Here is a 26,629-nt window from a genome sequence, read left to right on the forward strand (position 1 = left end):
ATGGCAGCGGGCGAGCGGGCGGAGGAGCCGCTGGCGGAGCTCAGCCACTACGTGGTGGCGCGGCCCATCTACAGCGAGGCGGGCTTCCAGGAGGAGAACGAGCGGCGGCCGCCGCTGCCGCCCACGCTCCGCGAGCGGGCGCAGGCGGCCTGCAGGTGGGTGCCGGCGCCCGGCGGGGCTCCGCCAGCCGCGGGGCGCGCCGGGCCCGCGGGGCAGCGGTGAGGAGAGCGGGCGGGTGCCCCGGGAGCGGTAAGGAGAGCCGGGGGGTGCCCCGGCAGCGGTGAGGAGAGCGGGCGGGTACCGGGGCAGCGGTGAGGAGAGCGGGCAGGTGCCGGGGGACGCGCTGTCCCGGCGCCGATGAACTCCACTCGCCGAGGGGTGAAGTGGCCCAAACAACGCCGGTCTGTCGACAGACCGATCGTTGCTTCCCTTCGTGAAGAAGCGCGTGGACGCAGCTGCCCACAGGGTGCTTCCACGGGAGACAGCAGCACTTCTGCCACCACCACACCCCGTCCCTGTCTGAAAGACACGACCGTGCCCATCTCTGCCTCTTAAAATGGGCATCGCTTTCCTTCAGCTTGGGGTTGTTGGGGGCTTTCCAGTTGCAGCCCCATGGGGTATGTTCATCACTTGTTTTCTTGCAGATGTTCAAGAAAAAGGGCCTTTCAGATTGCCAAGTCCTTTCTGCCCATCCTGGAGTGGCTGCCCAACTACCGGGTGAAGGAGTGGCTGATCAGCGATGTCATCTCGGGGGTCAGCACCGGCCTCGTCGCCACCTTGCAAGGTAAAGCCGGGCACACCGGCCCTCCGCTCCCCAGGACGATTCTATAAGGGAGACGGCTGAACACAGGGATGTTATGCAGATTGAATTACAAATCTGAGACTTGTTATTTAATACTAGATATTAGATATTATTTTTCAATAAATAATTGATGGGTTTAATTTATTCTTTTTTTCTCTGCTTGGCTAGAAGATTTAAATTTCTTCTGATGTGCTATCAAGATGTATTTAACTTTTTTCCCAAGCCTTTTGCTCAAAGAGTATTCATTCTGATATTTAAAATTTTAATCACATTGCGATAGGCCATGTGGTCTTATTTCTCTTTCTTGGTTATCTGAGCCTACAGCTGTCCTGCAGCTGCCTACAAAAATCTAGTTATTGCCCCAAAATAATGCAAACTTGATATCTACTCTCCTTTAAAATTTGGCCCATAAGATTGTTCACATATCCGCAGAAAACAGCCTCCCAGGAGGTGGTGGCATATTCACATTTAAAAAATGGATACATTTGGTGAATGCTTACAGTTCATGGCTTGCAATATTAAGTGTTCCTTGTTTCCTTATTCCATTCATTAGGAAAGCATTCAGTAGGTGAACAAAGAGAAAAGTGGCAGGAATAAGAAGAAATTGATTAAAATAAGCTAGTTAAGGAAGGCTTAAAGGGCAGAACCATTCTGCCTGAGGCAGCTGATAAGGTCTGCTTTCAAAGACAAGACTAGCTATAACCCTGACACAAACCAGCACATTTTTCTTTCATCTCAGTAGTGTTCTTACACTATTTTCACAGTTTTTCTGGACTGGGGGAGATTAAACTAGCTGTGTCAACCCCTCATTTTCCCTCAGTAGAAATTGTTTGCACAAGGGGGCAAAGATTCATATTGGGAACAAAGAAAGCAGTTTACGCATTCCCAATTAGCCACAAGTATTCCCTACTGTCTGTTCCCTTGGAGCATGCTAGGGAGGCACAGCCTGGCAGAAAAAAAGCTTTACAAACTTCTGCCCCAGGCAGAGGGTGACCTGAGGAATGACAAGTGATTTGTCCGCAGCTCCGGCGGAGAGTCTGTGTCAGTGCTGGAAGATCTCTGCTGGAGGTAGCACCACAGTTACAGGACTTCTCTGCCTTTTTAAAACGAACTGGGCCAGATGGGCTTTTCAGATGACTTGTAACAGCTATTATGTTCTTACTGTAACCCCCTCATTTATTTTTTTACAGTGGGGCCTGATTTTCTCACAATTAAATTCCACTTGTAAAACTGGTTAGTGAAATACACTGTTTGGTCTCCCACCTATGTATTAAAAAAAAAAAAAATTAAAAACCCCAAATTAGTGCAAATCTAAATCTAGCTGTAATTTTTAAAATATATAATAATTCTGAAAATCTAAATCATGCGATGTGGGGAAAATTGGACAAAATGTTTGCCAAAAAAGAGTCTTCTGTGATCTTGAAGTCCCTGCAGTCCCTAACTCCCAGCAACTGTGTGTGTTGCTTGCAGTCCTCCCACCAGTCACAGTAGTATGACCAGGACTTCAATTGTTTTGAGCTCTGAGAGGTTTTTGTGGTATCTTTGATCCCACTACACCCTGCAGTGGGAAGTAACAGGGATATGATACTGAAGGCAAATTTTTTCTTCTTTTTTTTTTTTCATTGTTTGTTGGATTTGATGGCTTGAACGAGTATACAAAGGAAGATGACGGTAAGGATCAAAACTCTCAAATTTATGTGTTTTACTTTTGGCTTTTAAGTTTATAAACTGATATTGAAAAAAAAAAAAAAGCAACTGGATTTTCAGAGGGGCTGAACATACTGAAGCATATTTGTAGTGTAGTAATTCAGCCTGTGCTTGAAATTTCTGTCTATAACTAGAACACTTCACATATCCCTCTTTTCTCTCAAGGGGCAAACCATTTGCTCTTGCAACAGTGTTCCCCCACTCAAACTTCACATCTGAGACTGTGTTTTGTGCTACCTATACAAATATGGCAACATCTTTCAGTACTTACTCATCCAACTACATGTGGGATATACAATCATTTACAGTCATTGATACTCACATACGTGCCTGCAACTGATTTACAGACAAAACACATTCTAAATTGTGTCTGGGCAGAAGGAGTAAACCTTTCTGAAAGTCTATTCTAGACAAGATAGTAGTTTGTTGAGAGATTTTAAACCTGACATTTTGATAATCTATCATTTCAGGTTTGGCATATGCTTTGCTGGTTGCAGTTCCTGTTGGATATGGTCTCTATTCTGCCTTTTTTCCCATCCTGACATACTTTTTCCTGGGAACATCAAGGCACATCTCAGTTGGTAACTGCATGTTTTCAAGTTACAGTGAATTATCTGTTATGAAATGTTAACCCTTACTGTGGACATTCATATTTCATAAAAGATAACTACTTTCTGAACCAAATTGGTTGTGCTGAATATTAATATTGGTGGGTTTGAAGGACTTAAGGCTTATTTCTTCTCTGTACAGGCAACTGTGCATAATAGCTAACTTCAGTTTTGCCCGTGCATGCTTTTTGCGTGCATTTATGCTGAAGTTTAAAACTTGTCTTTGGCTATACTCTATGCAAGAAATTACAAGATCAAGGCCTTGGTAGGCAGTATGAACAGATATTTTTTCTATCAGCTAAAGCTCAAGATGGCTAAAACAGAGCTCTTTTAGTCTTCTCTACAAGCCTTCCTTGCTGCATCCTTTTTTGATCACTGTGGACAATACCATCTTCTTGCCTGTTGCGGAGACCCAGAACCTGTGTGTCCACTCCAGCCTCGCTCTAGGTCCTCACATCATGGCTATGGGTAAACCTTGTTGATACTTTCTGAATACTTTCTTGAAGTGTCAGTTCTCACATTTAAAATTCATGTTACAGCTTGGTCACTGAAGTTTCTTTTCCTTCATTCTAACAAAATACAGTCTTTCCTTGTTCATATCTACTAAGAATAGATTGTTTTCCCCTCCCAAAGCTTTGGCATGATATTATGCTTTTTCATCAACTTTCTTCTCTGCTGCATCAAATATTTCTGTATGTTTTCTCCACTTTGTTAGCCTCTTCCTACCCTACCTGTCAGCTCACATTTGCTATCCAGGTCTGAGCTGTAACCTCTACTTATGTTGACATTCCTACTTTCTACACTATCAAATGCTCCTTTTTATGCTTTCTCCAATACTCTTATTCATGAAGTGTCCTCTAAGGTATCTGTAAAATTAACTTATCCTTCTTTAGGGCATTTCATTACATTTTCCTTTTTCTGCGTAATTTTAGTAAATAACTGCAACAAATGTGATTACTTTTAGATTGTGTGTTGCTGACACAATGATCACTTACTCTCTCTGTATCTTGCCCAAAGTATAGTTTCAGTCATCTTTAGCCAGTGTAATACCACACTACAGCCAAAAGATGTGGTCCTACCCCGTGGTGCATGTTCCTGCCACCACCATGGTGTGGGGATTCCTGACCGTGCACCTGTGTGGCAATCTGGATCAGCTGAAAACTAACCATGACCCCCAAAAAATTTAAATGTTGCTCTCAGCTGGATCAGTGATCTGTTTTGTCTCATTGTGGTGCTGATACAAGGGAGATGGTTGGAACATGTTGCCCTTTTTGGCCTTGGTACAGTCCTGAATTGGTTTAAGCAAAGCACGAAACTGCACCTGTATGTAGAATGTAAGTTATTTGAGGAAGGAATTGTATCTTTGTGTCATGTTTGCAGTGCCTATGGCTCCTGGCCCCCTAATAGTACTAATGTACCCCAGTTAAAATATTAAATGGATTTTCTGATTTAGAGTTTGTTTGTCTAGTCTGATAAATGCTTCTTTTTGATATATATTAAACTTTATTGTGTTCTGTTTGTCATTACAGGTCCATTCCCTGTAGTCAGTTTGATGGTGGGATCTGTGGTATTGAGCATGGCCCCTGATGAGAATTTTCTCATAGATGGCAGTAATGCTACAGGGACTAATGGTACTGGGACACTGATAGACACTGAATCCAGAGATGCACAGAGAGTGCTGATTGCTAGTACCCTCACATTTCTGGTTGGAATTTTACAGGTAAAATAGCTGGCTTGAAGACACAAGTTGATAGCTTTAATTTTAATGGGAAAACATACAGCATGGAAATACCTACTAGGGCAGTAAGACATTTTCCTGTAGTGAAACACGAAAATGAAGGAAAGTCATCTCAAACTCTGAAGAGCTTTTGGGGGATTATTCTTCTTATCCTGGGCAGAGTCTGTGGCAGCATGACTGAGAGCGCAGGCAACAGAAGAATAGCCCTCTGATTGCAGACTGAGAGATCTGCATGAAACTAAGTGCTAATGGTGCATATCCTGGAGCATCCTTTCACACATTTCTTCAGGTCTCCTTTATTTCCTTGGATGGCATGATATTAAGCTGCACTAGGCTGCAATGGGGGAAGATGGTCCTAAGACTCTGTATCAACAAAGAGGAAAGAACAAAGCATAAGAAATCACCAAGTAAAGGTGTACCTTTTGATTGTTTAGCAAGCTGTTATTCTTCATGATTTTTCCAGGTAATATTTGGAGTCCTTCAGATTGGTTTCATTGTGAGGTACCTTGCAGATCCACTAGTTGGGGGATTCACAACTGCAGCTGCTTTTCAAGTGCTTGTGTCACAGTTGAAAATAGTCCTAAATGTTTCAACTAAAAACTATAATGGTGTCCTTTCCATAATATATGTAAGTATGCCCTTCTAATCTGTTTTGGTTTTATGCCATATTTTATATAATTGTTTATCTTCTGCTTCCATTTCATACAGGAATGGTTTATGTATATGGTGGTTAAGTACAGAACATTCATTTAGTTCTCCTTCTCACGAAGATCTGCAGCTCTTCATTTATAGCGGTGGGGCTCTAAGCAGCTGCTTTCAGGGTTCCCCAGTCAGAAAGTCAAGTGGCCATCATGAAGTCCTTTTCAGGCAGAGCAGTTTTTCACATGAAGTTTAAACATAATTATCCAGAAAAACAATTCTTCTTCTCTAGGTTGTCACTTCTGGAGAGAACTTTCTGTTCCACCCCTTGCCTTCTGACTTATTGTGAAGGATGTTTCATCACTTCTTAACACTGTCAGGTCATCTCCCGAAGCTGACCAGTCCCAAGCCTTTTTACTCTTAAACCAGCAGGTCATTCTGGTAAAGGGCATCGTTCTCCATTCCACACTGTAGCCATACTTGTGAATACCTAAAGAAGGATGTGGATTCCCACCCTGCAGCCAGGTACCTACTGGTTAGCTAAGGTGAGGCTAAATGTTGCTGTCACAACTCCATTTGTTGATCTTAGAGAAAATGATCAAATGGAGAAATGTCTTGGCTGGATTACAGAAATACTGAATTTCTAGAGGTCTCATATTACGGAATAGTCTCCTTCCCCAGAAAAATTATTGAGAGTTTTGTCACGGACTTCAGCATGAGACTATTCAGGTTCATAGTATTTTAGATGTTCCATAGCACTTCACATTAGAATAACAGATTTCTAAAAGTGGCTGTTCTAGACAAGAAAATGTATTTACAGATTTTACATGCCAGTTCAGGCAACCAGACTAGCAAAAACACATCAGATGTCTAGATTAGCAATAATAGGATATGAATATAACTACAAACAGCAAGGTAAAATTTAGAAAAAAATCTGGTGGACTATTTAAAAAAAAAGTTATTATGTTATGGGCCTTTTCAGAACTGATGAAAACACTTTCCCTCAGAACAAGGAAAATTAGATGAGACAAAGTACTATCTAATAGACCTTAGAGCAGTCCTGGCAGGGTGATGGACTTGTTAATCCAGCAGGTTTTTCTATCACTATTTTTATGTTTATTGAAGGTTGGTACATTTAGTAGAAAGTATTTTTGAAAAGGAATTATATAGTTCTTCCAGCTCCTGCAAGCCTGAGTGGAATGCTGACTTCTAGGTTAAAGCTCAAAGCTTCTGTGTTCTTAGAGGTGAGCCAAGTCAATGTGTTTTCAGATGTGTGTAGAGCAGAGAAATTGTGATTTCTGGTCTGCTCAACCAGTGACTTGCTGTCTCAGCTTCAGCAAGTTTTGGACTTGCCTCAGAAGTGGTGCTTAACGAACTGTAACACTGAGCATCCAACATTAGCAGAATTCACAACCCAGAGCTAGGAAGTTACTGTTCCCCTGTGAAGTGCAGCTGTGCGAGAGAAGGTCAGTAAGAATGAGATCCATGGTAAGCAGTACAATGGGCAAGAAATGGCTTCAGTCACCTGAAGAAAGGCATTTGATTCAGTGTATCAGGAAGGCTTCTTCTTTAGCTTAGAAAACATAGTGATTAAGCACTTAGACATTTTATTTCAAAACCAGTCTTTTCAGAATGGTAGTAGTGGTACTGCAACCTTCCCCTTGCCTTTAAACTGACAGCTCAGTATCTGGGGAGCTAACCAGGATACAAGAAGTCTGTTTCTAACCTCTTTTCTACTAGATTGTTCTGTTAAAGCTGCTTCACTATGCATGGAATAATTAAATTTTCTTGGAGACAGGGAGCAAGTGAGAATTACCCTGATGCCTAGGAGGAGGACAGAGGAGTATTTGTAGGTTTTCTGTAATCAGCCCTTCATGTTTTCTCCGTATACTTGTTTGCAATAAACAATAGGATCAACCAAGGGCATAGCAAGGGTAGAAAAGGGAGCTGTCTATTGCAGCCCAGTTGTGAGAATCCTCCAGTCAGGGACTGAACTCTGCTGGGAGGGTTAGTGTACCGTAAGGTGAAGTTTAGTGACTGCTTTTCCCAAGAGTAGGATTCTCCACAGCCTGGCAGGAACCTCGTGTTCATGCTTATTCTCTGGATGTCAGCAGTGGAAATAGGAAACATGTAATCCCCAAACCATATTTACTGAGTATGTCATGAACAGGAGTGTTGCTCATGGGTCTGCTAGCTGTCTTTTGAATAGAAAAATTAGGATCTCCCTTGCTATTCGGACAAAGTAAAGAAGCTATAGATCTTGCCTTCCTTGTTTCCAGAACAGATAGAGGTAAAACACAGGTAGGGGTTTAGCTCTCCTTACTTAGTATTAATTTCCTAAAAAGCAGAAGCCCCCTGTGTGGACAATTCCGATTCTGTAACACCTTGACAGTATGTTATCCTCAGGCTCCTCCAGGCCTGAACAAAGAAGTAACTTGGCCTCCTCCAAAACCCCATGCATCTAGATGTTCTCATGAGTATTTTCACATCCTTCCAGTGGACACGGGCATGTTTTATGTCATCATTTTTATTTTTCAGACTCTTATTGAAACATTTGAAAAAATTGGTACCACCAACATTGCAGATCTTATTGCTGGACTCCTCACCATTTTTGTCTGCATGGTAGTTAAAGAAATAAACGATCGGTTCAAACACAAGATACCTATACCTATACCAATAGAAGTTATTGTGGTAAGCAAAGGAGCATAACAAAAACTGATAACATATAAAATAGATGGGGCTAGCTGCAAGAAGACAAGAACCGTTTTTAAGTATTAAAACTGTTGTTTTATTTTATTACAGACAATAGTAGCCACTGGCATTTCATATGCTGCCAACTTGGAAAAAAAATACAATGCAGGCATTGTTAAGAGCATTCCAAGAGGGTGAGTGCCTTTGTTTTCTGGGAAATAGGTATTATTTTAATTGGCTAAAAATGACAGTGGTAAGAGAAAAGACATAAGAGATATTGATAGCTGTAACCTGGCTCTGTCAATTATGACACCTAAATATGTTGCCTAGCTTTCCTTCGTCTGTAAAATGGGCTTAGGAACATCTACCTGATTCAGTAAGTTCATCTGAGAACTAATTGCTTCATGCTCATGAAGTGAATATATGACTATGGAAAATGTAAAAAAAAAAAAAAAAAAAGGATTTTTAATAATGAAATTCTGCATAGATTTATTTTCTGTAGACCTGAATTATCCCACGGTGGTTCATATTCATGCCACAACTGTTATCCCAATCAATCTTGTCACTTCCATAGTCATAGGAGCAAGGATGTTGAGGATTACACTGGTAGAGACTTTCACTTGAAAGATTCAGAGCACTTCACAGTAGTAACCTTCACATTCCATTTGGTATTCAGGGCTTGATTAATTAAAATTTGTGGAAACACAGTAGGGGATAAAATGTTTTTGAGATCTTCTGAAGAAGTATGTTAACAATAGTATGAAGTGTCATTAACATATTTATGTAATTCATCATACTATTCAATACATCCTTTATTCAATGCTTCAAAAAATGTACTTTTTCACTTTGCTATCATAAGGCCAAATCTCAGTCATGCTGAGAACAATGGGCGCTTTGTTGCTGACTAATAGCATCAGGATTTGGGCTATGGTGAGCTAGATAAGCGTGTTCTGTATGTCAATGGGCTGTTTCCACCTTTTTATTAACTTGAAACATTACACTTCATATTATAAGCAACCTGTATGCCTCTGCCTCAAACTCCTTGACGATTCTAGTAAGAACAGAATTTGATCAAAGTTGATAATGCTAATATATTTTCTAAATGCTAGATTTTTGCCTCCCGAACCTCCAGATGTCAGCCTGTTTTCCCAGATGATAGCAGCCTCCTTTTCCATTGCTATAGTTGCTTATGCTATTGCTGTATCTGTGGGAAAAGTATATGCAACCAAGTATGACTATGCTATTGATGGAAATCAGGTATGTATAACCAAAATACTTTATAAACATAGTGAATTTAAGTTCTGTTTCATGTTGACTTATGTAGCCAAATAAACATCATTCACAGTCATTTTTCAGACTAAAGCTGAAGTGTCACAGAAGAAATTCTTTCAACTATTGAAAAGAAATAGCTGAAATGGCCATATATTACCTAACAAATTCACCACATCGTATAGATGAGCCACACGTGCTCTGTCTTCAGTATGGGCTTTTCATACTAATTAATTCCTTCTGTATTGCTTTAGTGACTGCAGTAGCGCTGAAAAGGTAATTAAAGCTAAGCACTGTATACGGGAATTTTACATCAATATAAATATACTTGTAACTGTATAGGTAAGTCCTGCAGCTTCACAAAAGTAAATGCCTGCCAGCATATCAGCATCCTGGAATAACTGCACCAAATGGCTGAATTGGTTTAACCATTGGTTTCTAAAGGCACGTAGCTAGAATATTACATGAGCTATGCATTGAGAAGCTCTTAGATGATTCCTGCAGTTGTTCAGTGTCTTCATCAGGGGTTACGATGTGTCTTGCCCATGGGCGTGGGAGAAAAATGTCAGAAAGCTTCCTTGTCCTGCATATATGCTAATTTTTAATTTTATCTTTTGAACATATGGGAAAATACACTCGCTACAATAGATGAGCACTTTGTTAATGAGTCCTTTATTTTAGTACTAATGAATTACATAAAGTTTGATTTTGGAGACACTGTTTTGCAGTATGTAACAAAATTACACTTCTGAACATGCTGGTCACTTTAAAATACAGAAAAGTCATATCTGGTAACACTTTGATTTAAAGTTGCCTAAAATGCATTGACTTTCAGTTTAATAAATCTGAATGAATAATACATATTCCTGGAAGTGCTGTTTATGTTGTTCTTTTGTTGAATAGGCTTTTCTGCCAGCACTGGTATTCTTCAACAATACTAATTAAATATTGTAATATTGCTTTTATATAAATATAAAAGCAAAGTGCCTTCCTTTCAATACTATGCTATGAATTTTACACATAGCAAAGGTTAAATGCAGCTATGAATGATGGGCAAATAGTTTACTTGAACTGGAGAAGTTAAAACAAGATCATAAAAGCAGGTAGTAAAATAATTTTGAAGGACGGGTTAATACTATTAAGACTTAAGAACACTAGGAGCTGTACTTCCAACATTTTCTTGTGGAGCACAGCTGTTACACAGGAATAGGCATGAATCATCTAGGCTTGTTCCGTTAAAGACTATGACTTCAAACCACTGCTCTTGTAGTTGGAGCTTAATGAAAAGCTTGCAGGAAATTTCATTTTGGAGAAAAGAAGGGAGAGAGTCAAAAATCGAATCTTAAATTATATTTTTAAAAATTTGCAGTGAGTGAAAAGCTCTTGTGACTGTGTCAGCTTGGTGAAAACAATGTTTCTGTCAATTATATGGGGTTGCAGGCAGCTCCCAAACGCCTCATTTCCCAGCAGAGGAATGGCCCAGATCCCAGGACATAAAGCTCCCAGGGTCCTTGTCACTTGAGCAGAACAACCAGCATCAGTAGGTGCCAGCATCTGTGACCCTGGGGCAAATCTATGAGAACGCTGCCTGGGACTCAGCATGAGTTCATTGGGATGTTCAGAGTGAAGAACTTCTGGCTCAACAAGCTAGAAGTTTTCAGTGAAACTGTTTTATTACAAAGTTCCTGATTAGTTCTACTAATAATACAATGCTTTGCATTAATTAAAGGCTTGTCTAAACTCAAGACTGTTGTACTGATTAAAATTGTTTGTTCAGCCGATGATACTTGGGAGTTAAATTTATAGTAGTCCCATGTCTTGATGCAATTATACCAGTGTAAATGTTAGAAATGTTAGGTGTGATAACATTGATGGAAATAAGCTTTAAAAGTCTTTATACTAAGATGAATATGTCCATGTCAGGGAGAGTCTGCCAGCTTCATTGTGTTGGTACAAACACAGGTAGTTACACTGGCACGAGAGGAATTTGTGTAAACATTTAACAGCTATTAGTATGAGCTATTAGAGTATGGATTAGTCCATACTCTTAATATTATTGTGCTACCTGCTTTATAAATTACTGTAGAAGCCATTGTCATTCTTCATTGCAAAATTGTCCTCAGGCATCTGTATTTACAGCATCATCCAATTATCTTTCAGGAATTTATTGCCTTTGGGTTCAGCAACATTTTTTCAGGTGCCTTTTCTTGTTTTGTTGCAACTACTGCTCTTTCACGGACTGCAGTCCAAGAAAGTACTGGTGGAAAGACTCAGGTAATGACCTCTTCTTACTAGTACTGTGCATGGGTAAATTTAATCTTGTATAGGACACAGCTTTCACAATAGGATGAAAATTGTCCTAAAATGATTGTGTTACTGGGACGTGGAAAGCCACAGGTGTGTTAGCTGGCAGCTTGTGCTCTGGTAGTGAATCATTTCTGTAGTTCTGCCAGAAGAGGGCAATCATTCTACATAGCATGAGTTACATTAGGGGTCAGAAATCCTTCAAGCTTAATTCTCCAGAATTTCATTCCCAGTTAAGGGACTGAAAGAATTCAGGATGAGGGAGGAGATCCTCTTGCAGCTGCCTATGAGATATTTAAGCTCCCATGTGCTAGCCTGAGCAGTCCTGCTATTTGCCATTCATCATCTGCCCATGTGCCATCTTTCTCATGTTGAGTAAGCTATGCTGTTTTACAGTACAACACCTTTGCATTTTTTAACAGTGGAGAACAAGTTATCCAGCAGCCCCTTTTCTGGCTGACACACAGACTCTGCTCCTTTCATCTGTCTGTGCAACGTAACCACTCCAAGAGCTACTACCTTGCGTGCAGTTATTTACACTACCTGCTTAATTGAATTCCCTCTGTGTTAGCTGAAGCGTATGATTGCCCATGTACACCTAAACACAGTGGCATTTTGGCAAGTGTCCTTGTTCCTAAAGAAATGTAATGTGCAACTATTTGTACATTTCTCTTTGTGATCCTAGAAACATAAGATAGAGTCTTAATAAGTCCATTTCCTATAAACACTTTGTTCTTCACAGGTTGCTGGTATAATCTCAGCTGGGATTGTTTTGATTTCCATTGTTGCCCTGGGGAAATTGCTAGAGCCCTTACAAAAGGTACCGTACTTGTCTCTGCAGCACAGCCACCGGCACCCATGAGATCCAAGTGCTCAACTTTGATGGGCAGGGTTAATAGCCCTGTTTAGATTATAGTGACTAGGCTCTGGTTTATGGTGTATAATGTTGAGCACTATCTTAATGTGCATCTTTGCTTCTGAGTAACGCTTTTTCATCATTTTTCTTCACAGTCTGTGTTGGCAGCTGTAGTTATAGCTAACTTGAAAGGGATGTTCATGCAAGTGTTTGATGTTCCCCGTCTGTGGAGACAGAATAAAGTAGATGCTGTAAGCAACCTATTTTTTTTTCTCTCCTGAATGTTTTTGTCTGTGGGTTTTTTTTTTCTTTTAATGTGATCCAAGTTTCTCTTAACTACCACATAAAAAGAATTTTGTAGAGTTAACATCAGAAAACTTTTATGTGCATCCTCAAAATGCAAGTGCCATGAGGTCAGTTAAAAATTCCCTGGTTTAGAGTTTTACATAGTATTCTGCTTATCTTCTTTATTCCCTGCTTATCTTCTTTATTCCCTATACCCCACAGTAAGGGTGTCACTCAGGGTATTCCTGTGCATAGCAATTACCATAGTTTAGAGCAATCTTGTGTTGAGATGGCTTGAAAATCAGAATAAAGATGGCCTGTTGCCACCTTTACCATTCTGCTTTTATCTTTTGCACAGTTTAAATGGGCCAGAAAAGCTCATCTTTTCTTAATTCATGTACATATATTTATGACATTACTCATTAGCCTCCCATTTGCTTGGATAATCTCAGGTAGTCTTCAGAAAATATGTTTTCTTGTTGTAGCAAGACTAATCCAAGCTAGAATGTGGATTCATTTGGCATGCTAAGGGATTTATGAACAGACTTTTCTTATTAACCACTATAACCATATCTTAGGCACTTGCTTACATCTCCCACTGTGTTTTCTGTGGAATAGACCTTCAAGCGTGGCTGTTACAGCAGGAAAAGTTTGCACAGAAAGTATTTTCTCCATGCAGTCCTTACTGTGATTAGTTTTTACAGTATGTGTCATTGGGCAGTACCTGCCTTAGGTACATCTGAAATTATTTAGTCAATCACTTACTAGTTCTCTTTATAGGTAAAAGATCCCACTGACTTCAGTGAGAAGTGCGGGCACTCAGTTTTTGAAAGACTGGGTCCACTGGGTGTTCTGCCTGGGCGGTGGTGTAGGTAGGAACTGAGGAGCCCACTTCAGCTGTTCTGCCTGAATGTTCAGTGGAGACTTTAGAGAGTGCCATCAACTTGTTAATATGAAATACCTTTCTTTGCAAGAGTTCTGCTTCTTAGATATCACTGAGGAGTCCCCTTCCCTTTCTAACTGTCTACAGGTGGGACATCTTACAGTATTTTACATCTTGGGAAAATAAATTCTTTCCAATTTCTAAAGAAAGATTAACAAAGACTTCTACCATTAGAAAGAAAAAAATGCAATGGTTAACTGCATCTACTTTAATCTCACCAAAGTAACTATCCTTGAAAAATGCTGTTATGTTAAAAAAACCTTATTTCCTAAAAATCTAACTGTGCCTAACAAGATAGTGATGGATAGAAGCATCTTGGAGAAAGAGGAAGACTTCTGTATGGAAGTCGGCTAATTGCCAGTGTGCTATGATCGTTTCCAAAGTTAAATTCTTCTGCTACTCATATTGTTTGGTGTAGTGATTCTTTAGCATGACCAGGAGTTATATGTTATAATTAAGAGACTTTACATTTGTTATTTCCTCTCCAGATGATCTGGGTTTTTACATGTGTAGCATCCATCATTCTGGGGCTTGATTTGGGATTACTTGCTGGCCTTCTGTTTGGATTGCTGACAGTTGTGCTGAGAGTTCAGTTGTAAGTAACACAGGATCAGAAATAATTGTTAGTGTTGTACCATGAAAAAGGAAGACAATATGCTGAAAAGCAAGATGTTTTGTGGCAGGAAATCTGCTTGGGTTTACAAAAATTTTGAAATGGAAAAAATCTGTTCTTTAGAACAAAACACTGTTTGTGTGCTATCATGTAATTACACTGATAAAAGAGAAGCTGCATTATTTTATCAGTATTTATTCTGTATGATGTTGGGTACTCTGGTGGTACTTAGCCATATGTTATTTATGCACCCACATAGCTGAGTTCTGGAAAGGGATAGGAACATTCCAGGTCAAATACAAAAAGATGTATGAATGGCTTCTCTAATTAATTGATCAGTGTAATAACTCTTAGCATGTAATACTACTACAGTATGTTGTGCATGCCAATAACCTTTTCACTTACTGCTTATACAAGACTAAGTGTATGCCTGTGAAAGAAGAGGAAGTATAAGACAAAATTTTGTGCTTGTGGCTGATTTATTGCTGCTCAAAGAACATATGGTAGTGGAATGGTGAGAAAAGGTGGCCTTGAAGAACCTTCTTTGGCCATCTTGTTACTTTTCATTTATCTCTTCTCTGAAAAAACAATGTAACTCCTTTCCTTCAGCCTGGAGTCCAGAGAGTATGGTTACTAGCAGTACCAAAGGAAAGTTGCACTGTCAGCAAATGCGTAAAAATAAAGCCTTGCAAAAGCTGTTACAGAATAGTAGATTATAAAAAAAGGAATTTGAAGAGCCTCAAAAAACATTACCAAATTCAACTCAGATATGTGAAATCAAATATAAAAGGGAGGTGAGGCTTTTCAAACTTCAAAACAATTTGCTTCAACTGTTAAAAATATATCTGGAGACTGAAAAATATTTTGGTTTTGTTATTGACTGAAATGAAAATTAAAAGGATTGGACAAAAAGTTTTAAGTAATCTGAACAGAATGTTGATGTATTTTGTCAGTTGATTTGAAATGAAAAAGTGATCAATTTTTTTAGAGTAAAAAAATTGTTTTTTCATTCAAACCAAACTAATCTGCTTTTACAACATTTTTTGGGTTTGGGAAACAAAAGGAACAAGTTATTAATTCAGCTCTACGTAAAAATGGTGCAGTAAGTAGGCTGAGACCAAACTACCCTCTCTTTAAAAAAAACATTCACTACAAATCGGGAAAAGACCTTTGCACAGCAACACAAAACAGACACACTTTTGCAATGAAGTTGTTAGTTTGGCAGAAGAGAGCAGACTACAAGAGTCTATGACAGTTTGTGTGCAGCAATCCCTCCAGTCTGTGAATGCCTAAGTATGATGCTTACCTTCACTATCTTATCTTTTTGTTTCTGTTAGTCCTTCATGGGGTGGCTTTGGTAACATTCCTGGCACAGACATCTACAAGAAGGTCAAGGACTACAAAAATGTAAGTCATTGCTGAGTTGTTTCCCTTCAGTCTACAAACCAGTGTAAGACAAAGTTGTGCCTTGTGTATTGTGGACAATTTGAATTTGAAAGTGTAGTGCTCGAAGATAACAAGTTTCAGCATTAAATTCTTTATCTTGATCCAGATGGTTGGTCCATATTGCGTGCTGGGGCTGTAAGATTCTGAAAACTGAATCACCTCAATTATCAGCAGAGATACACCATTTTTTTTTGAATTAGATACATAGTTGAACTGTTGAAACAGTTAAATGGATTCTTAGCCAAAATATGGTGGTTGCTGCTTAACCTTATATTCTTTGGTGACAGGTTATAGAACCAGAAGGTGTGAAGATTCTCAAGTTTTCAAGTCCAATTTTTTATGCTAACATCGATGGACTGAAAAGCAGCCTCAAATCCACAGTAAGTGATATGTGATGGTTTTGACACTTAACTGTCTTTGAGATTTCCTCAGAATTAAAATTAAATTACTTTGATCCTTTTTCTGTAGGTGGGATTTGATGCAGTCAAAGTATATAATAAGAGACTCAAAGCACTGAGGAAGATACAAAAGCTAATCAAGAAGGGGAAATTAAAAGCTACTAAGGTAAACCAATTTTTTTCTTTCTCTTCTTTTTCAAAGGATTAATGTTAGAGCTTGTTACTTTAGCCTTAATTATGAGTTCTTCTGTACTCATCTTTAAAATAAAGATGGAAAAGTGTGACTTATTACTATGGCAGGAAATCTGGGTCCTGCAGGAGGCTTAGGAGAGCAGTACACCTATTGCCAAAGACCCCACAGATTCAGGCAGCTGTGACAGTCATAGAGTTAACAGGAGTGGAAACAAGAGATTCCCTGATCTTACCTCTACCCCTCACCACCTCAGATGGTCTCTGTGCAGTAGAAGTGCTGGCTCTTTCATGTGTACATTCTCCTATTATCCAGCTTCCTGTGCACAGGTGAGCTGTATCAGCCGGCTGGTAGACATAGCCTTCCACATCCTCTTTAAAGAAAGCAGCGTATGTTCCTCTGAGTATGGAATGTACATTTCAATAATTAAATGCTTACAGGAGTGGACAGGTACAGGCAACCCATTAAATCTCCAGAGCTGAAAGTTAGAAATGGGTTTTCTGTTGTCATTGCTCTCAGTGCAGGATGAAGTATGTCCTGTATATATTATAATTTATGATGCAGTTAAATGCTCAGTTATGTGACATTCCAGCTTTTGACCTAGTCATTTTACCATGTTATCATATACAATAAATCTAAGTCAAAGCTGAAAATACTGGTCTTAAATATCTCTTAGAAATAAAGCTATTGAAGGAGGGAGTAGCTCTGAGGTATTTATTTTTCTGGATAGTGGCCTTTTTGCAGGAAGATGCTCTTTTAACAAAGAAATAAAGAGGAAATTAAATATACTGCACAAAGAAGGAGGTAATTATGTGCTCTTTTTTTTCTTTAAAATCTTGGATACAGTATTGTCACCACAGACAGGGATCCTTGGCAGAATGACGATGGCACTAAATTGTAGTTACAATTGAAGTTTTATTTTTCTTAACAGGATTTTATGATTAGTATAGGACAGAATTTATTATTAGAATGGCATAGGATTTCTACAAACAGAATTGATGTAGCACAATTTGTAAGTAGCGTAATACAGAATTTATAAGACAATTTAACTTATAGTTTCTAATTACCTAGACCCTAACTTAACTTATGGTTTCTAATGATCTGGATCCTCTGTAGATCACGTCAGACCTTAATATGTGGTTTGATGTATCAATATAACAATCATAATCTAGACTCAAAAATCATATAAAAGAGGACAAGTCACTCAATCCTCAGAGGAAGCCGACGACAGTGGAGGCATCCCTGGCCATCGGAGGGTCACAGGTCTCACTGTCCAGCAGCAGTTCCAGTCCCAGTTCCGCACTTAGGACTTGTAACTGCTTGATTTTATGGACAGTGCTCTGTGCTGCGCACTGTTCTGTGACAGGGTCATCAACAACATCTGGTTGGCTGGGTGCCTGGGACCTTCAAGACCAGCAAGGAAGGGAGTAATCAGCCTGGCGCCCAGGAATCTTGAGGCTGGTGGGGAGGGGAAGAAGAAATCTGCTTGGTTTGTCTGCTTGGTTCGCAGGACCTTCAAGGCCTGAGAATGAGGGGAAAGGGAATGAATACGTGACCTGCTCAGTCACAGGGAATGGCTGCCGGCCTTATAAAATGGCATTAGTTATGCTGACCACATTACCAGGGGTCGACAGCAGAGGGTACTGGTCACAAGTATTAGTCTTGTTCATTCCTGAAACAGAAGTTACCACAGAGAAGTAATTCCTGTAGCTCCAGAAACTTTCTCCACGATTAAATGCTATATTCCTTATATTATTTGCACATTAGAATGGCATCATCAGTGAGCCTGGTATTAATAATGAGGCTTTTGAGACCGATGAAGAACCTGACGACAACGAAGATCTTCAAGTTCCCACCAAAGAAGTAGAGATCCAGGTGGACTGGAATTCAGAACTTCCAGTCAAAGTAAACATCCCCAAGGTGCCCATCCACAGTCTCATTCTTGATTTTGGAGCAGTAACCTTCTTGGATATTGTAGCTGTGAGATCAATAAAAACGGTAAGGGCATTTTTTTCTAGCGTTCCATGAAAATGAAACTAGTCAGTAGTATGTAAATCAAGAGCTGTTAGAGGAAGTTAATTTCTGAGTTTTTAAAAGTCTGTTGTTGAAAAGTACCTTTAAAATTTATACAGCAAGAGGTAGAATATTGGATTATGCATATTTTAGATGGGAAAAAAAAATTAAAAATACATTAAAAGAACAATATGAAGGTTGCATGGTCAAGTACTCTAAAATTAGAACTGCAAAATGTGGTTCCCTTGTATGCATATATTATGAAATGTTTTAGTTATATATTTTCTTTCCACATGCCTCCTGCTTTAATCTGGGCACAGGATGATGTTCTCTCAACACAGAGGTAGTAAAAATTTCATCTTACCATCACTTCAGTCTTTAGCCACGACATTTATTTATTCATTCCATATTATTTAAATTACGAAGGAAGAAAGAATGATTAATTTCTTTATAGGGTTTTCTGTGGCTAATATCAGAGTCCGTCATCAACATTCATTAATTCATCTTCAAACATCACACTATGTAATAAGAAGATAATATTTCTAGTTTAGGGAGAGGGAAATGAGGTGAAGAGACTAAAGTCAAATATTTCCATTTTTTTTCAGTACCCCGTTATAAGTGTGTAGGACCAGACTGTTCAGTCTTTAGTCTTTTATGATACTTCATATGTTCAGATTGCTGCTTTCACTAACTTAATTTTGCAGTTGGGATTGCTTAGCCTATCTACAAACCGCATCTAAGATGACCAGGACTCTAGTTTATCAATGAACAGAAGGGGGTGGAATTAGCAATCACCTCTGAAGATACTATTCCAAGAGACTTGCCTGCCACCAGGGAGCTAGGGGTAGAATCCAGTCTCCCACCTTTTAACCAACTGAAATACAAGAATGCCGTGTGCCTTGCTTCAGCCTTCTGCCTAGTTCGATTCAGTTCCGGCTTCTGACACAAAAGAGATATGGGGTGCACAGACATGACTCTTTCCTTCCACATGCAGCTTTTTCATACAAGAACAGATCCATCTGGTGCACTGCATGAGGGAAAAATCTGCGTAAAAAAATGTGCACGTGCCAATGGAAGATTGTATCGTATCACACATACATGGGGAGAAATAAAGGTTGCTCAGGCCCATGTGGTTCTCACTTGAAGAGTCATGATTATTCATGTTATGAGAACAGAATGAGAACCTTAATAGGCAGCAATGTATGTATGTGTAAAATTGATAGTTCCACTTACATAGTCAAAGATAGGCCACTTCAGCAACCAGGTACTCAACTACCGGATCTTTAAGTGTAGCAAAGTATAGCAGTTCCTTATTTATGATGAATGAACAAAATGTACAATTTGGAATGAAGATGGTCAGAAACAAATGAAGTGTGTGTGTGTGCCTATACATTACATATATAGACATATATATACTTACATGTATTTTCTCATTACAGACTCAATTTATTTATGTCCTTGTTGCAAATTTTTATTTTTTTAGATAATTAGAGAGTTTGAGAGAATCGATGTGAGAGTATACTTTGCTTCATATCAAGGTAAACATCCAAATATTTCTAGTACCACCCATGCAAAGAATAAAATGAAGATGAGAAGGGATGAGAACGGATCTCTAGATGTGTCTGTGGGAGCATTTGTTCTAATAAAAATGTGAATTGTCACACTGATAAACATGGTGGGCTGTGGTGGGACACAAAGAATGGTGGGGTTTAAAGGAAATATGGAAAGTAAAACTCAAGACAAAGCTATGATTGATTGATTGATTGATTTGGCTGTACATTTGATTTCTGATAGTTGCAACCATGTATATTGACATTTATTTCTTAAATTATTTCAAATTGTATTAACCTGTTATGACTTGATTCAGACAACCTTATATCTCAACTGGAACGGAGTGCCTTCTTTGATGATATTGTCAGAAAAGACATATTCTTTTTGACTGTCCATGATGCTGTGCTCTACATAAGGAATCAAATGACATACAGTGACAACCAGGATCCCATCTTTGAGAAGGTAGGGATATCCAGTAGTATGTTTCCCCTCCTTCTATCATCTAGCATGGATTCTTGCAATTTCCATTACAGCATGGCACATTCAGAAACTAGACATAGAGCTGTAGTACAAATAAAGTGAGAATCTAGTAAATTGGACAGCTTCTGTAGTACATGAATATTTTGCTAGATCAAAGGAAGGGTCTGTCAACCCCAGGATCTTGTTAGTGAAAAGAACACGAGAAACAGGATATATGGAGAACAGTTCATCCTAAGACACATTTTCTAGTTTCTGACAACTGGCAGCTTAAGAAGTTCCTCAGGTGGAGGTTGCATTTGGACCATTATCTTTGTCACATCTGGAGTTTTCTTCAATTGTTTGTCATATTCCTTTTGGAACCCCCATTACACATTTTAGCTTGACATCAGCCTGTGGCAATGGGTTCTATAATTTTAAATGTGGTCTATGACAAATATTTAATTTGTTTTAATCCTGTTAGATTTCTGGATTGTTATCTGCAATGAATAATCATTCTATTCCCTTCTTCCTTTCCCAACACTATTAATAATTTCAGACACCTCTGATCAAAGCTGAAGAGTCCCATTCTACTTGGTGTGAGTGTGCATGGAAGCTATTTCACGCTCATGTTCATTCCTACTGCCCTTCTCTGTGCATTTCCTAGTTGTGTTCTGCATTTTTTGAGATAACCAGCACACTCTGTAGTGTTCAAAGATGTGGGCCCACATTAGAAAAATGGCCTTATAATTTTCTCCTGTCTTTTCACCACAATTCCTTTCCTAGCAATTGCCATTATAGTATTATGAATAAAAAGTAATTAAAATTAATATTACTGTTAAATTACTAGGATGGAGCCCTTATTTTATGATAATGTTTGTTTACTACCCAGGATCTTGAAGTTTTGTCCTGTCTTATAGTAGAGATTAACATTTTGACAAAGCCATACAAAAGCAGTTTAGAAATCAACTCTGCTTTTGTTATTTTTACAAAGCCATAACTAGTCATACAAGGAGAGGCAGCACCAAAAGCTTTCCAACATGTAAGTTTCTCTCAGCTGAACTAAAGCAACAGCTTTGTCAAGGAACAGTAAACAACAGACTCTTGTGAGCTGTGGAAGTAACATTAAGGTAGTTCAGAGTAATAAATCAACTTCAGTGATATGGACAATGCATAACTCATCATGTTTCTTAATTTCTTCCTACCAAGATTTCACTCATGCAGGAGTCCAAAGAACCCATAGAATTCACAGAAACAAGCCGTCCTGATGATGAACTTGATGTTCAGGAAGAGGTATGCACTTTGGAACCAAATGTGCCTATTACTTATAGAATACTGCTGGCTTTATTCCTTTGCCTGTAGCACTGAGTCATGCTGTGAGAGTATGGCAGATGAACTGAGCCCCTAACAGTTTCCTCCTCCATAAGTTAATACTCTCCTTGGGCCTGGATGTCAGTGCTTAGTGGAGAAAGTCAAGGTCTTCTTGAGATGTAGTAGATTGTATGTGCACAAGCATCTCCTGATCCCTGTTGCTTTAGGACTACTTTTGCCTTACACAGGCATGACTTAGGTGCCTAAGAAAAGACTTGGTAAGGCTTGAGGCACCTGAGTCCAAAATGATGGTTAACTTTCCCCCTTCATTCTTCCTTTTAACACAGCAGGCATCTTCTTGCACGATATAAACATTTTACAGGAAGCTGCAGCAAAGCAGTGTACTGAACAGAACTAACATGCAGCAACAGAAGTCCATTAAAGCAATACCATAGTATTTTGTATTTACCGAATACTGCCAGAAAAGAAAGTAGCACTTACTGCTTAAATAACAGTGCAGCACACAGGTCACTTATTCAGAAACTAGGAGATTGGGCTAAATGCCCTTTTATTGCCTGAGATGAATTAAACTAGAGATGCATCAATACCTTGGAAGTATTATAACACTCCATGTAGGTAAAGGCATGATTATTATGTGTCCTTCCTGTTGTGTTACTAGTCAGAAGTCTGTTGATTTCCTGCCTAAAATGGGGTAGTGCCCTGTGCTTGGCCTCTCTGCTCCAGCCACAGGAATGCTGTGACCCTTCTCTCTGTGCTCTAGCGAAATGCTGCAGCAGGGTTGCTGTGCCTGTGGGACGTAGAGGTCCCTGGAGGAAAGTGGGTAAGAGGAGGTTGTGGCTGGGTAGAGATTCTCGGCATCACCGTGCATTGTAGTTTCTACCACAGTGTGAAGTCCTGTAGGAAGAGGTAAGGTCAGCTTGGAAGGCAGGTTGGCGAGAGGAGAAACTGAGACTCTAAGCAAAATCCTCTGGAACTTCACCAGGGCTTGGTCAGTAGATTGTGATACTTGGTACTCCTCAGTCACCCCCTCCTTTTCCAGTTGGTATCAATATTGCAAGAGACCCAAATACTATTCTTTATCACTAATATGGGGAGAAGCGTTTTCCACTCCTCTGTAAGTCACAGTGTAAAAAGGAATGAAGGATTAAAAAAGCTACAAAGACACCATGGTCCTGTAACAAACATTTGGGAATAGCAAGCCAAAAAGACTTGAATTCTGATTTCTAGTCACAGGATTGCTTAGATATTTATATTATTGTCATTAAATAAGAAAAGCAGCCAGACACAGAACTACCAATCTAAGGTCAAAGAGTGTTCTGAGAGGTTTCTGTCCTCCACCTTTATAGCCACATTTTGAAGGTGAGAGCTAGTAACCTTCAGACCTGCAGCTTCCTGACTGAATTGTCCAATGCAGACACAAGTCAGAGGGACGCTGCCTCAGAACAGTTTCTTTCTCTGTACTTTCACTGAGGCCAGGTTGAACTTGGTAATTTTTAGTTAACACATACACAGACATTTTATTTTTCCAAGTGGTGTGTACTCAGAACTAACCATGGACTGTTTCTCTCCACCTTTTAAAAACCATTTCACTAGGCTATGCGCAGACTTGCTTCATGAAGATAGACTGCTGGTACTGTCCTACTTGTGAACTCACAGCAATATTATGCACCGGTACTATATAAGCATTTTCTGCAATGAAACCAATCTTTGCACTTGAAGAAAACCCTGATTGTTTGTCTGAATGATACAGATCTCTAGAAATCTCCAAATTTTAGCTAATGTTATCCCGGAAATATTCTGAACCTTGATTCAACAAGCACTTTCCGATGTGATACATTGATTAAAAAAATCAGAAGACTATTATGAAAGGTCTACTCAGTTTTGGGACTGAGTAGGCAGAAGTAAGGCAGAACGTGCATTACACTGTTTTATCAGTGTGTACAGGATGAAAAACTGTTTTGTTGTCTGCCCAGGAGAGTTGAAGAGACCAAAACCTTTGGATGGCAAGCCTTTTTTTTTTTTTTTTTTTTTTTCTGTATTTGTACAGTGCCTAGTGAGAGGGAAGGAGTTCTAGCCAGCCAAGGCTTTGCAATTCTAGAACATTAGTGTGAGCATATGTGCTGACAAGTCTTGAAAAAGGTATCGTGATCGTTTTTTCCAAGCAATTCCTTAAACTGCTGCAGGTTGTTAGATAACTGAAATGGGTGACAGGTGATACAGTCACATGAACAGAAAATGGCACTGAACTACTATAAAACTTCAAATAGTGTAAGTTTCAATAGAAAAAAACTCTTCAATGTGGGTTCATGAGTTCTCTATTAATCCCATTGTACCAAATCATGCACTACTATTAATGATTGTCCTTAAAATGAAGTATACACAGATTATTTTGGCTAGGTTACATACCTTTGATCAAGAGGCAGAACATGACATAGATTAACAAAAACCTTAGTCCCCAAGTACTTAATGGAATCCATAGAACAGGCTGCAACTGAGTGCAAGTAAGAAAGTCAGAATGTAACCTAGTATAGAGGTTTGGGTTTTTTTAAAATGGAATATAGGAGTTTATTTAGTTTAATGAATAGTTATATTTTTATAATAGCATAATTTTTCTTTTAATATTCTACATCAAACTGCTGCTGTTCTTTTACATTTGACAGTCCATAATGCACAAGTGCAATAATTTACAAAAGATAAAGGATTTGACCTGCAAAACTTTAATCCTTACTTTAGGACTATATAAAATAGGTATACAGGAGAACAATGTTCTTACTTTCAATGAAGAAGAAATGTGTTTTGATGGCAAGCAGACTGCTACCTTAAATATTTTAGCACTACATTATTTTTTTAAATGAAAAAAAAAACTTGTATGGCGAGGGAACAGATAATAACAGAAGTGTAAGAAATGTCCAGGTATAAAATCCCTTTAAGTTTCACAATGTGGGCTAATTAGCTTCAGTATGTTCACATATTTAAGTCTCCTTATTTGATTATGTCAGAGAAATTTTCCTATATCACACAGCACAGAGAAGATTTTCGCTGCATGTTAGCAGAAAATCTCAGGTGAAAAGCTAAGCACTAAATAAATTATTTTGTCCTAAGGACCTGAGTGAACTCCATCAAAATCAGTGAAAAAAATCCTATAACCTTCAGTCAGTTGGACTTACACAGTAGGTAACAGCATCAGACTGACATCTTTATTCTCTAATTAAGGTAAAAACTTTAGCCCTAGTGACAGTCAGTGAAGTTTCTCATTTCAAATGCAATACAGGCTTGAACCTAGACAATATTGCTGTTCCAGTCCAAGTCAACAAACCACGGGTTTGTATTTACAAATAGACATACGCCACTTGTCTGTCAGGCTGGCATCTCCACAAGCTGAGAATTAGGCATGTGTTTAAGAGGCAAATCAGACTGATCTGCACCTCCTCTGACGGAAGTATTAATTTCTATTTACACTAATGCTTAGCCTCAGGCTGTGATTTGACAAGTCATACTTTTAGCACTACCTGTCCTCATTCTCTGCCCTTCCATTCACCAGCCTAACGCAAGAGGTTGGCACTTCTGCCCACATTACTGACAAAACTTTCCTATAAGGCCATGCCCCCAACTTACATTAACCCAAGTATCAGCCACTGTTGGCAGCACATGGTGGTGAAGGACAAGGCCAGTAACATGTTTCTCAGAGGCTGTATTGCTTTTTAAAAGTGGATGTACATTTTATGTAAAAAGTAAAAGTAAAATATTCTGCCTGGGACTGATAAGTGAGCTTTCAGCTCATTTTTACACAGAACACATACTATAGAGAAGATGGTATAAAAAATTATAGCAGTGGATTTTTTTTCCTCAAGAGAGCATCTGCACTGTGAGGTTTGAGTATAGATTCTTACTTGACAGAAATGTGGGCTTACATTATTTTTTGAACCTTTTCCAGTTCTTGTCCATAAAGGTATTTAGAAAAAAGCAATTAAATATTCAACAGTCTTTCAGTTTCCTTTCCAAATATGACATTTCAGCTGGAATTAATTGTGATAAAATATGATGCAATGCACTTATTCTTGGCCTGCATATTTCTTCAAGGCATGGTTGTATTTGATTTAACTGGCACAAAATATTCAACTTTTCCTGAAAAATAGCATTTCACACAAAGCCTACAGCTACGCAGAACAGTAAGCTGTAATATGCAGAAGGCATTAAAATATCTTTCTTGGTGGATCAGGGGTATGTGCTTCTTATTTTTCTATCTATGTATCCATCAAAATGAAGGATACCAAAATAATGGATTTTGCAATAAAGCTAAAATGCTATACAATTCTGTATTAATTCAAACATCCATAAGTAACGCAACTAGACGTGCTTATCTTTTTTCAGTAGAATGAAGAAGTGATATTTTTGTATGCATTTTGAGTATTACTATTCTGTCTTTGCATGTCAGGTATTAAATTTGGAGATATATTTTAAGTTTTTTACCCTTTTAAAAAGCTGCATTTTAAAAGTAATTGTATTCATTAACTAGAAAATAAAGTTGTGCATACTGAAAGCGTGTTCCATGCATCTGCATGTTTGGGTTTTTTTTAAGTCTTCTCTTTGTGAATTCTTGTTATGGGGAAAGAAAGCGTATTATGCCGGGATCAGTGTCACACTTCCCTTGGGTCTCCCTTTTGAGGAACAACAAACGCAGAAGGGAAGACCTGTTCTCTCTGCCTTGTGGGGGTAAGACAAGAAGCATTAGGCTTAAATGGCAGCTTTACATGTAAAAGCTGTAAAGTTAATGAGAGTGTGATGGTG

The 26,629-nt window shown here is 38.9% G+C and overlaps 1 protein-coding gene across 1 annotated transcript; it reads left to right on the top strand.

Annotated features, from left to right (window-relative positions):
- On the top strand, positions 1 to 26,381 carry SLC26A4 (solute carrier family 26 member 4). Its single transcript, XM_074869992.1, has 20 exons — positions 1 to 155; positions 645 to 784; positions 2,980 to 3,090; positions 4,647 to 4,837; positions 5,319 to 5,483; positions 8,033 to 8,185; positions 8,297 to 8,379; positions 9,295 to 9,442; positions 11,615 to 11,728; positions 12,501 to 12,578; positions 12,770 to 12,865; positions 14,331 to 14,437; positions 15,793 to 15,862; positions 16,189 to 16,281; positions 16,370 to 16,465; positions 18,257 to 18,487; positions 19,986 to 20,040; positions 20,370 to 20,515; positions 21,719 to 21,802; positions 23,435 to 26,381. Exons 1-20 carry the CDS (start codon positions 1 to 3, stop codon positions 23,456 to 23,458), a joined length of 2,340 nt encoding a protein of 779 aa, XP_074726093.1. The 3' UTR covers positions 23,459 to 26,381.
- Positions 26,382 to 26,629: the final 248 nt, after the last annotated feature.

Source organism: Strix uralensis, chromosome 5, assembly GCF_047716275.1.
Source record: "Strix uralensis isolate ZFMK-TIS-50842 chromosome 5, bStrUra1, whole genome shotgun sequence".
NCBI classification, from domain to species: domain Eukaryota; kingdom Metazoa; phylum Chordata; class Aves; order Strigiformes; family Strigidae; genus Strix; species Strix uralensis.